Here is a 12,228-nt window from a genome sequence, read left to right on the forward strand (position 1 = left end):
GAGTTGCCATCAACTCTCAAAATTTTCTTTGGTGATTTGGTCAACTTTTGTATTGAATATTCATATGTGATTTAGCAAAATGGAAGTTAAGAATTTAATTTTATCTGGCACACTTAGATTGGCTCTTAGTTTACTGATTATGACGGCTGGGTCCTATGTGGATAAGTACATGATGCATTTGATCTTGTAATTTTCAGTTCAACCTCCTTATTGTTTTTTCTTTCTGTTTCTATTTGTACACCTCAAGTGGCTATCGTTGGAGCCTCTTCAGCCTTAGTTATGGCTGACATAATATTTAGTTGATTTTACTTTACTTCTAGAGAATGCTTTCATCACCCATCACGTCAACACGTATATATCTCTTAGATAACTGTGAGCTCATGCTTTTTTTTTTATGTAGGAACGTACGTGTAAAAAATTTCGACCAACGAATTTAATTAAATCTATGTCCCACCCTTGATCGCTACAGGTTATAAGACGAAATGCCATTCATATATCTATGTATGTGTGTATATACTTGTAGATGATTACTTTCAACAAATTAAGCATTATATATTCGTTGAAAATTGAGAGAAGATGAAGAGGGTGTGTGTAACAGGAGCAGGAGGTTATATTGCTTCATGGGTTGTGAAGCTTTTGCTTTCCAAAGGTTACATGGTTCATGGAACTGTAAGAGATCCATGTATGCTCTTTCCTTGGTTTTGTTTCATAATCTCTCTATTTTGAACTTAATTCTTATTTATATATAATCTTGTTTTAATAGGCTTTATCACTCTATTAAAGTTTGATATGGTTTTTATTCACGATGTTGCACTAGTAAAGCGTTGACCTAGTATTTCTACATATTCTTGATCTAATAAATTTCTTCACTTCCCATCACTTACAATATGATACCCTAGTTTCTCTCTCTATATCTTAAGGTGATGAGAAAAAGAATGGTCATCTGAAGAAGTTGGAAAATGCTGAAGAGAGGTTGAAGCTGTTTAAGGCAGACGTGCTAGAATATGAAAATCTTTGTGCTGCCTTTGCTGGTTGCATTGGGGTTCTTCATGTTGCATCCCCTGTTCCTGGTGGACCTGTATCTAATCCCCAGGTAACCATTTATTTTAAAATTCGTATTTAATATTATATTTGACTACTGAGGCTAACGAAGCATATGATTTCATGGATGATATCACCTTCTCAAAAACACCTAAAAACTAAAAAGGATGAACACGGTGGGAAAGAAACTTGTGTACAAAAAACGTGAATATCGTTCTTAATTTTCAATCATCATTACAAATAGCATTAGAAAGGTTTTCTAGTAATGCAGCTAATTGTTTGTTCGCAATAAGAATGTGAAAAAATTTGAACGTTAGGAATTTAAATTCATTTCTTGATATCTTTAGTATGTTTGTTTTGTTAATATTTTAAAAGATTTTGAAGGTAAATTCTTTATTCAGTTTTTGCAAATTGTTTTCTGCGTTACAAATAGATATCAAAAATTAAAATGTAAATACTATCAAATATATTTAAATTACCTTGTATTAATTTTTATTAACAAAATATATTTAAAATTATTTTTAGGTATATTATATTACCCATGTCATGTTGGAAATTAAATTTTTAAATTTTTTAAAATATCTTTAGATAAAATTTATTTACGAAGATTTTTATTACACTTTATAAAAACTATAGGGGTATTTGAGTAGTTTTAACAAAGGGATAAAACATGGAATAGAATTCCAGCATGCAATTCTGAAATGCATAGTCAAAGGGTTTTTGAAGTCCAAAAGAATTCAATTTTCTAAACATTTGCAACCAAGCGTCACAAATGGAATGGAACTGAATTCAAAATCCACCGAAATTCACGGAATCCGTGATCATGAGTTGTTTGAACTCATTATTCTGGCATTGACGATAAACGAACCAAAATTTGGCAGGTGGAACTACTTGATCCTGCTATATTAGGAACAAAAAACGTATTAAATGCATGTTTGAACGCTAAAGTGGAAAAGGTTGTTGTGGTCTCTTCTGCATCTGCTCTTTTAGGGAATCCTAAGTGGCCCACTGACGTGGAAATGGACGAAAGCTGCTGGACAAATATAGAATATGCCAAGTCGATTGAAGTATATCTTTATTCTTTACCATATACCCTAAACTTCATTTTTCTTTTAGGTTCTATGGAATGAACTTATAAGAATGCGATTTATGTTGTCATTTTTCAGCATTGGTATGCTATGTCGAAGACAGTAGCGGAGGTTGAAGCTTTGGAATATGGAAAACGAGATGATCTGAGTGTCGTTACAATTTGTCCCTCTTTTGTCATTGGGCCAATGTTGCAATCCACCATAAATGTCACTAGCTTAATTCTTTTGAGCTACATGAAAGGTTAGTCATCAATTGCTATTCATCTTTTTGATTCTTTTATAAAGCTAGATTTTTTTAAAGTCCCAAAAATGTTGGAATAATTAAATTTTTGTAGAGATTGGTATAATTTGTAGCAAAATCCACCCAAATTTTGGTGGCGATTTAATATTATTTGTAGAAAAATGTACAAAAATCTGATAGGATCCGATGAAATTGAATTGCAAATTCGATTTGACTATGTTCCACATCATATATTTGTTTTGAATTTATCAAGGAATTTGAATTCTATCATATTTCATCGAATTCATTAGTTAAATGGAATTTGAGGGACTATTTGCTTTGTAGAATGTTTTTGGCTGAAATAAGAATCAGATAAATTGGAATCCAAATGAACGGAATATGAAAGAAAATCATAACATTTCACGCTTTTGTTTGGCAGAAAATATGATGAAACTCAAGACTAAAACCAAAATAGTTTTCAAATTTTGATTATATCTAAGAAATATTTATATAAAAGAGTTGTATTCCATGCCCAATGAAACACCTGAATCAACGAGACTCAGTTTCACTTATAATACTTTAGATAATTCCATTACTTCCCAAAAACATTTGTGAACCAAACGTCCCTCAAGTTGAATTGAATTGCAAGAACTATAACTTTGGCCCTCAAATTTAAGTACTACGAACTTTAACCTTGACAGAAAAAATTAAAAATACATTTCACACTTTTTTAAAGAAAGAATAATGTATGTTTTCATTTTCCATTTGGTTCAAGAGGAAGGTAGAACTGGAGGGGACACAATAGAGAACGCAGAACGTCCATATGTAGATGTTCGTGATTTGTCCGAGGCAATTTTACTATTGTACGAGAATCCTGAATCCAATGGGAGATACATATGTTCTCCATACTCGCTAAGGACAAGAGATTTTGTTGCAAAGATGGAGAACATGTTTCCTGGCCACACTTATCCTAAGATGTAAGTTCCACCTAATAAATTTTAAGATTTGTGTTATGAACCATTGGCTTTGCATGCATGCTAGTATAGTGTTTAGGGTTTTGGTTGTTCTTGAACAATCCTTCGCAGAAACGAGTGAGGTTTCAAGTCTTAGCAGCCGATGTCTAGCGGGGTTGTGAGTATCGAACTATCAATTGATCCAATGGAAATTGGACTCCTTTCGAGCACTGGATTGTTATGTCATGTAGCAGGCCACAATGATGTTTTTTTGGGGGTGTGTGGGCTATGTTTATCAATTGTATTGATATATTTGATCATTGTATTAACAGTTTTACAGAGAAAAGTGGTCGTGCACTGCTAAGTTCGAAAAAGTTGGTTAATTTGGGATGGAGTTATAGGCCACTAGAAGAGACCATAGTTGACACCGTAAACAATTATGAAGAACTTGGTTTCTTGGAGAAAGGGAAGCCATATCCAACTACAATTAAGTTTTGATTTATTTGTTCCCTGACTTAATTAGTTGCTTTTCTGTGAGGATTAATTTATGTTGCTTTATTGTTTATATTCTCAATTCATCCTTTTGGGAATAGCTATGAACAATGTTGTGTAACAAATTACATGAAAACAGTGAATATATTTACCTTTCACCTGTACATTTTTTTCGCTTTTAATTCTTGTATACTTGCATCCATGCCTAAGATGTGGCCAAGTAAGTTATACATGTCACCAACATGTGTTTTGTTCCTAGCCCTAGTCAACCGTATATGTGACTAATTTGGTTCCTTGTTGAATCGAATTTGAGTAGCAATCCATATTTTTCATAGTTTAGGTAAAGATAGTTAGACAATTCATTCAATTTACATAGCATCCAGTAATGAAATTTAGGTGAAATACAAGTACTTTTTCACAATCAAAGTGTTTCTGATATTTAAAAGACTATGTAAATTTCTTGATTATTGTGGATGTTCCTTTTGTACATGTAGACGAGACTTATGAACAAATCAAGGTTTTTATAAGTAAGAGACAAAAGAGATGGAGAAGGTGTGTACGATTAGAAGAGCATGAGGTTATTTATGTTGCTTCATAGGTTATGAAGCTTTTGTTGAGAGTGAAAAGCTCTTCTATTCAAATCAAGAACATAATTACAATAGGATAAGCAACTCTTACATTCAACTTCTTCAAAAGAACCAACTATCTTTCTAACACTCTCACTCTAGTGTTATGATGTTTATCTATATATGTTTAGGATGCTTTACAACTTATGCTACAACATTTACATTTCTTCAAGTTTTATTTAATGTGTTCACATAAGGAAGAAGAACTTGCCAGCCTCGGTTCTTTTTGGTCAACAAAAGTGACTTCCAGAAAAAGTGGTGCCTTAACTATGTCATCATGTAATATTCTAAAATTTTCAATTTTTTTTTATTTTTAAAACCACCCAAAACAAAATTTCACATTCCTCAAATCCAAAGTAATAAGTTATTCAAAACACAAGTCAAAAAAATGTTTAACACTATCCCAGAATCCTCAAAAACATAAACTCTAGTTCCCAGTTTACTAGCAGGTGTTTTATGGTGATAACTGAAGGGTCACAAACGCAGAAGAGTGGCATTGGAAGTGGAAAAGGAGATCACAGTTGTTTTGCATCACGGCCAGTCCCAGAGCAGATCAATGAATGCGAGCAACTGATTAACAAGGTAAACTCCATTCTCGAATCTCTACATATACCTGTTTCTAAATATGAAACCGAATTGAACGATCTAAAATTCACTTTTTCAAATATTAGTGATAGTTTGAAACGAACACGGTTAACAAACTCTAACCTAACCGATCAATTGATCAGGGTTTCATCTAAAAGCAATGAGAGGCGAATGTTGTGACAATCGTCAATCTTGAGTCAAGTCAAGTCATCAAGTCAAGCCGGTCAACTCTATTAAACCTTGTGTATTAGGGTTGGTGTTATGTTCGTATTGTATAACTTGCTATATTAATGGGAAAACATCACTAGAGAAAAGTTTTGTGTTAAAAATTTCCTAAGCCTTAGTACTAATCAGTGAATTAAACTGATGAAAACCATGTTGCATACTCCTCGGGAATGTGTAAGATCCTTAAACAAGGCTTAACATGGTTTACGAACCATGCATTACGGTGCCGGACACTCACAACTGTCCCACATGGATCCTCTCTCAATCGTTTTCACTCTATCTCTGTCTATGTTAAATCTCTCCTAAATCTCTCCAAGTATGTGAAATCTCTCTCAAATATCTCTCTATATGAGAAATCTCTCCAAGAATGTTAAATCTCTCCCAAATCCCTCCAAGTATGTGAAAACTCTCGCGAATATCTCTTTGTATGAGAAATCTCTCCAAGAATGTTAAATCTCTCCCAAATCTCTCCACGTATGTGAAATCTCTCTCAAATATCTCTCTGTATGAGAAATCTCTCCAAGAATGTTAAATCTCTCCCAAATCCCTCCAAGTATGTGAAAACTCTCGCAATTATCTCTTTGTATGAGAAATCTCTCCAAGAATGTTAAATCTCTCCCAAATCTCTCCACGTATGTGAAATCTCTCTCAAATATCTCTCTGTATGAGAAATCTCTCCAAGAATGTCAAATCTCTCCCAAATCCCTCCAAGTATGTGAAAACTCTCGCAAATATCTCTTTGTATGAGAAATCTCTCCAAGAATGTCAAATCTCTCCCAAATCTCTCCAAGTGTGAGAAATCTCTCCCAAATCTCTCTCAAAAGTTTCCCGTAACTTTTTGGAATCATTCGGGTCATTCCGGCCCTTAACCGGGTCAAAAACGGCTTAAAACGGGGCGAAAACGAGAAAAATGGACCTTAGGAACCGAAACCCTCTTATAAGAGGCGAAGTTCCTTAGGACCGAAAGGTCCTCTTAGGAACCGAAGGTAAGAAGACCGAAACCGAGAGCAAGAAGCAAGAACCGGAACCGAAAGTACTGTTCACGACAGAGCGCTCGGTGCCTCTCGGTCCGCCCCCACTCTCTGTTCGCGCCGCACTCTCGGTCCGACCCCGCCTCTCTGCCTCTCGCGCACTCTCGGACCGACCCCGCCTCTCTGCCTCTCGCGCACTCTCGGACCGACTCCGCCTCTCTGCCTCTCGCGCACTCTCGGTCCGACTCCGCCTCTCTGCCTCTCGCGCACTCTCGGTTCTTCCCTCCTTCTCCTCTCCTCTCGGCTCCTTCCCTTCTCTCTTCTTCTTCTCTCGGTTCCGCCTCCCTCTCTCTCTCGGTTCAGCATAAGAGGGCCGAACCTCGGCCAGGCTTCGCATTTTTGTCATTTTCAGCCCATTTTTGATATTTTTAACATTTTAAGCCCGTTTTTCGTGATTTTAAAGCGGGATTTTCTCCAGAAATTTTATTTTAACATAATAAACCCTAAATATTCATAATTTAAACATATTTTTATAAAAATCATTAATTAAATAATAAAGATTTAATGGGGGATTTATTTAAGGTAGAGTGTTGACTTTGCCTTAACTTATGACACAAGCAACCACCCCACACCCACTCTATGACCAGCCATACCTCCCCACCTTACCCATGTCACTTCAATGTTCCCTTACACTCAAATTTCACTCACTCCCACGTTTTTGAGCTGGAACAAACAACCACACTCCTCATTTTCTCTCATTTCTCTCTTTCCACTAAGTAACAAACACCACTTTTTCTCTCAAACTCTTCTACACAAATTTTCGAGATCCAAGGCTGATTTCAAGTGTTCTTCCACACTTAGTAAGTAAAAATTCATCCTCCCTATTGTTATTTCACTACATTCTACTCAAATCTTTGGTTGCTTACACAAACTCCCTAACTATGATGTTAGATTCTCGAAAACCTTCAAGGCATCTCCAAGTGTTCTTGAATTAAACACTTCCATCCTTCAACAATCATCTTCTGAAATCACTCAAGGTGAGTTCATACCCCTACATTTTCATAATTTCTCAAGTTTTCAGGGGGTGAATACAAGTTAAAACACTAAGAACCTATCAAAAATTTTCTAACAGCCTTCATCAGAAAAGCTCAACTCCATTCACGGACTGTTTTGGGAATCTTAAATATTTTTGTTTCCAAAACTGTACAAGGCGCAAATAGTTCAAGTTTTTAGCTTTAAAATGGCTACTTGCACATCTCCATACGATTTTTCTACAATTTATGGTGATTTTTACAAAACTGCCTATCATTTCAAACAACAATCCGGACCAGTCTGTGATTTTGGACTTTTTCACCCAAGTTAGAGGTCATATTAATTTGTGATAAAAATTATGAACAAACTAGACACATTTTGTGAACTCTCAGAGTTTACGGATCTAGATTTCGACTTCGTATGATTTTTCTATGATTTTTCCAAAACAGGGCAGAATCGCTAAATTTTGCCAACAGCATGTAAATATCATAACACTTTGTATTATGTTGAGCAAAGTGTATAATCATAAGTTTTAGTATTTGTATGTGTTTCCTTGTTAGTTTACCATTATGAACTGAAACTATGAAATTCATACTAAATATTAAATATTACTCATTCATTTTGGAACACGTATCATTAGACTATAAAAAGTATAGTTTGATAAATTCACAATACTAATACATTTCCATAAGAGGATTCATACATATTACATACATTTTAGATAAACTATAATAGGTATAGTTTATGATACATCACTCAACGCACTCGTACCAAAAAGGGTACATCCATACAAGAAAGATTTATATTCACACACATTTCACGTAAACCTGTTAACCTATGTTGTGAGATTCTCTCTCTCTCTCCCCGTACGTCCGAGTGCGGGATATAATTCCTGGTAGTTATAATCAGAATCTCCTGGAGGGAGAACGTGATACTTGTATATAGATCTATATTGGGTTTGACACCCCACACCTTGCTGCTAGCTACAGTGGGACCTGCAGGTCTACGGGTGACAAATGTCATTTCATTTTCGCGACGCCTGAGAAACGTTGTGGCAGGTTCACATAGTCACAGTATGATTATAGCGACTCACTTAGGGGGATAACAATTCATGAAGTTTACGGGGTTTCATAAAACCGAAGTAGGTTTTAGGTTGATAAAAGAAATTTTACTTTCCATAACATTTTAAACTCACAATATTGTTACTAAGAAACGATGATTTCTCATACACTCTAGTCTTTGGTTATAAGGCTACATTTCTCGGATTTCAAGGGAAATACCGGATTTTTCTGAAACAAACGCGACATTTACATGTGAAATACTCCTACTAAGTTTATTAATAAAAGCTTATGAACTCACCAACCTTCGTGTTGACACCTTTCAAATAACTTGTATTCACAGGAAAACACTAATCAGGTTATCAAGTGCTTTTGAGGATGGGACGTTAAGGCGTCAAACTTTTCACATTTTGACAACATATTGTAATTGATTTTGAAACATGTAATTCATACAAGTGATGTAACTTTTTCAATTATATATATGTTGGTTGTGTTTGCTTAAATTACTATTAAAATTGTGGTTATGATGCTATACATGAAGTCCTCCACCCCCGGACGTTTCCGCCATCCTTGGTTTGGGGGTGTGACAGATTGGTATCAGAGCACGGTTTATAGTGAATTAAGTATGTCAACCACATAAGATATACAAACTATAAACACATTTGGGACTAAAAGTCTCTGATTCTTAAAGTGATTTAAAGAGTTGTACTTTTAGAAAACAAATAATTTCTTGTTTTAAAGTATACTTGCATGCAGTCTATACTAGCATGGTGTCATAACTTAGGAGAACATAAATTGAAAGAGGAGGAGTCGAACATTATTAATACGCCTTAGCATGTGTAATCAGTTCTGGGAAGGATATAGCCTGATCAACTATATCCATCCAAGAAGTAACTTACGCACACTAAGGAATAGTCGTAATGAGCGACAAATCTGAAAACCTAATTACACTCCATAAAGAACACGCTAAGAACCAAATATAAACATTTAAAAATACTATATGAGTATTTGTACGTTTCTATAGCGCCAAATTTTTATCTTCCGATACGTACTTCCTAATCCCGTTTCTCGTGCAGACGACATGGCAGGATTTCACATACCCGGGGACCCCTATTTTCCCAATCAGGGAAACGCGGGATGGATCGAAGACGAGCCCGAGGAGGATCCCGAAGAGGAACCCGAGGAGGATCCCGAAGAGGATCCCGAGGAGGAGCCCGAGGAGGAAGACGAACAAGGAGAAGAAGAGGAAGACGACCAAGAAGAAGAGGAAGAAGAGGAAGACGACCAGGAAGAAGAGGAAGAAGAGGAAGGTGATGAGGTAGTCATGGTTGGGAACGCAGCGGAGGAGCCACCAGAAGTATTCAACCCTCCCTACATCGCGAGGGTACCCGCGCACCGTTTTGGTTACAATGGACCTGAACCCCCTTGGGTAACAACGATCGAAAGATGGAGCCGACAACAACGCCAACGGTCACCATATGGCTACCAACGAGGTTACTATGATCTCACTCATGGTGGACTGGCTGACAGGGCTCTCCCCGTCACGATACAACGAATGGCAAGAATGGATGATCGTGGTAGGACAACGACAGATCAGGTCCGGGAGTTAAGTGCCATTGTACAGTCTACTACGGATCGCACCAGAAACCTGGAACGAGACTCCCACCACCGAGACCAACTCATTCGAGACCTTCTCGCGGCTCAAGCAGAAACAAGAAAGTATCGGGAAAGATACATGGCACTCGAAGAGAGAATGGTTGCAGCGGAACGCAAATTGGCGGAACTACAGGGCGCATCGACATCATCGCAGCCTCCATCAAAGAAGGGTCGTAGTGATTAGAACTTGTTGCTATTCTCCCGTCTTGGTAGTAGGATTTTATTAGTACGCGTTGGTGCTACTCCTCGTATGTAGGTCGACCCTGCGACTATGTGATTACACTATTCAAAGGGCTTTTGTAATGCCAAAAACTACCTTTTGTAACGATGTAATGTAGACCCTTATGAGGTCAAACTTTTCTCTCTAAACGTTATGTACTAAAAGTTATCAATGAAATTTGGCATGTGTTTTATTTATTGAATGTTTGGCACTATACATCATAACCTGATCACACAAACAGTTTACGAATAATAAAGTTATGATAAAAAAAAAAATACAAGAGGGATGGAACCAGTATCACTCGACTCGTTATCACTATTGAAGTCTTACCGACTAGTCATTTTTTTTATGAGAGAACCATGCCACCAAGGAAAAGACCAAGGCCTTCCAACAACCCAGTGCCGCCTCCACCACCACCTCCGCAGTTTGATCCTGCAATGTTCCAGGCTGCAGTGACGGCAGCCGTGGCGGCAGCAATGTCGCAAATGGGAACCCATGGTTCCGGCGGTTCTGGATCCGGAGCTACCAATTCCATTCATGGGGACAGCACGGGGCGTACGAGGGAGTGCACTTACAAAGACTTCACGAATGGCAAACCCGATCCTTTCAATGGAAGCGGGGGCGTCATCACACTGGTGCAATGGTTCGAAAGGACCGAGGCAGTTTTTGAAATCTGCGCTTGTCCCGAAGCGAGCAAGGTCAAGTATGCGGCATTCACTTTCACTGGAAAAGCACTTACTTGGTGGAATGGCCGAGTTAAGTCACTTACTCCTGCAGTAGCTAACGCAATCAGCTGGGAGGATTTGAAAGCCCTAATGTTAAAGGAATACTGCCCGAGGGGCGAAATACAAAAACTTGAAGAAGAACTTTGGAACCTCAGGATCACAGGCACTGATCTTGAAACTTATACTGCCCGCTTCAACGACCTAGCACTCCTCTGTCCAACAATGGTCACTCCAGAAGAGAAGAAGGTGGAACGATATCTCTGGGGCCTATCATCCCAGATTCAAGATAGTGTCTTGGCCTCGAAACCCACTACCTTTGAGAGTGCCAAGGAATTGGCACAACAACTCATAGATCACAGGGCTAGCCGTGGTACCGTGATAACCACCACCGACCGAACAAAAGGAGGGAACAACAAGAGGAAGTTCTGGGGCAATAAAAGGAAACAACCAACTCAGGACCCCGCCAAAAAGCAACCGATTGTTGCTGTTCGTGCCGCCACTACTGTCGTCGCTCCAGCGCCACCGAAACCGTATACAGGAACTCTTCCCAAGTGCAACAAGTGTAACTACCACCATAACGGTGCTTGTCGAGAGTTACACTGCAATAACTGTAACAAAAAGGGGCACACTGCACGATTCTGTAGAGCGACTACCCAACCCGCCACACAAGTCGCTACGACCGCCAACACTGGGGCAAGCCAAGCCTGCTATGGATGTGGTGAAACGGGACACTTCAGGAGGAACTGCCCCAAGGCACGAGCCCCTAATGCTGGGGGTGTAGGGAGAGTCCTAACTTTAGGACAGGGAGAAGCAGTCAAGGATCCCTCTGTGGTTACTGGTACGTTCCTCCTCAATAACTCTTATGCATGCGTACTTTTCGATAGTGGGGCAGAAAGGAGTTTCATAAGTCACCAATTCAAACATATACTTAAGCAAAATTCTCAACCACTAGAAGATTCTTACATCGTAGAAATGGCAAATGGAAAGGTTGAGCGCGCTAATGATATTTACATAGGGTGTACTCTCACTCTAGACAACCATTTGTTCAAAATCGACCTTATGCCGGTCACCATAAAAAGCTTCGATATAATCATTGGTATGGATTGGTTAAGCCTTCATCGTGCCGACATTCTATGTTACGAAAGGGCCGTCCGCCTCAATCTGCCGAATGGCAACGTTCTCACCGTTTATGGTAATAAACCTAGTGCGAACCTGCAAATCATCTCTTGTGTTAAAACCCAAAAGTACCTCCGAAAGCAATACCAGGTTTTCTTAGCCCACATCGTAGACAAGAAACAGGAGGTGAAGGACATCAAAGAAATTCCAGAAGTATGTA

General features: G+C 38.2%; 2 protein-coding genes across 2 annotated transcripts; both read left to right on the forward strand.

Moving 5' to 3' along the window:
• Positions 1-499: 499 nt before the first annotated feature.
• On the forward strand, positions 500-3,958 carry LOC145030681 (cinnamoyl-CoA reductase 1-like). Its single transcript, XM_078979075.1, has 6 exons — positions 500-682; positions 921-1,093; positions 1,923-2,108; positions 2,208-2,370; positions 3,125-3,326; positions 3,635-3,958. Exons 1-6 carry the CDS (start codon positions 577-579, stop codon positions 3,798-3,800), a joined length of 996 nt encoding a protein of 331 aa, XP_078835201.1. The 5' UTR covers positions 500-576; the 3' UTR covers positions 3,801-3,958.
• A 95-nt stretch (positions 3,959-4,053) lies between these two features.
• LOC145030682 (uncharacterized) lies at positions 4,054-10,364 on the forward strand. The gene is made up of 2 exons (XM_078979076.1): positions 4,054-5,002; positions 9,368-10,364. Exon 2 carries the CDS (start codon positions 9,373-9,375, stop codon positions 10,129-10,131), a length of 759 nt encoding a protein of 252 aa, XP_078835202.1. The 5' UTR covers positions 4,054-5,002; positions 9,368-9,372; the 3' UTR covers positions 10,132-10,364.
• The last annotated feature ends 1,864 nt before the right edge of the window (positions 10,365-12,228 follow it).

Source organism: Lactuca saligna, chromosome 2 (genome assembly GCF_052625555.1).
Source record: "Lactuca saligna cultivar CGN05327 chromosome 2, ASM5262555v1, whole genome shotgun sequence".
Lineage (NCBI taxonomy): Eukaryota > Viridiplantae > Streptophyta > Magnoliopsida > Asterales > Asteraceae > Lactuca > Lactuca saligna.

Bases quoted from the DNA above. Each gene is read 5' to 3' on its own strand.
- LOC145030682 (XM_078979076.1), top strand. From the start codon at position 9,373: ATGGCAGGATTTCACATACCCGGGGACCCCTATTTTCCCAATCAGGGA.
- LOC145030681 (XM_078979075.1), top strand. From the start codon at position 577: ATGAAGAGGGTGTGTGTAACAGGAGCAGGAGGTTATATTGCTTCATGG. The intron at 2,371-3,124 runs GTTAGTCATCAA...ATTTGGTTCAAG, and splicing joins TCTTTTGAGCTACATGAAAG to AGGAAGGTAGAACTGGAGGG. The intron at 3,327-3,634 runs GTAAGTTCCACC...TTGTATTAACAG, and splicing joins GGCCACACTTATCCTAAGAT to TTTTACAGAGAAAAGTGGTC.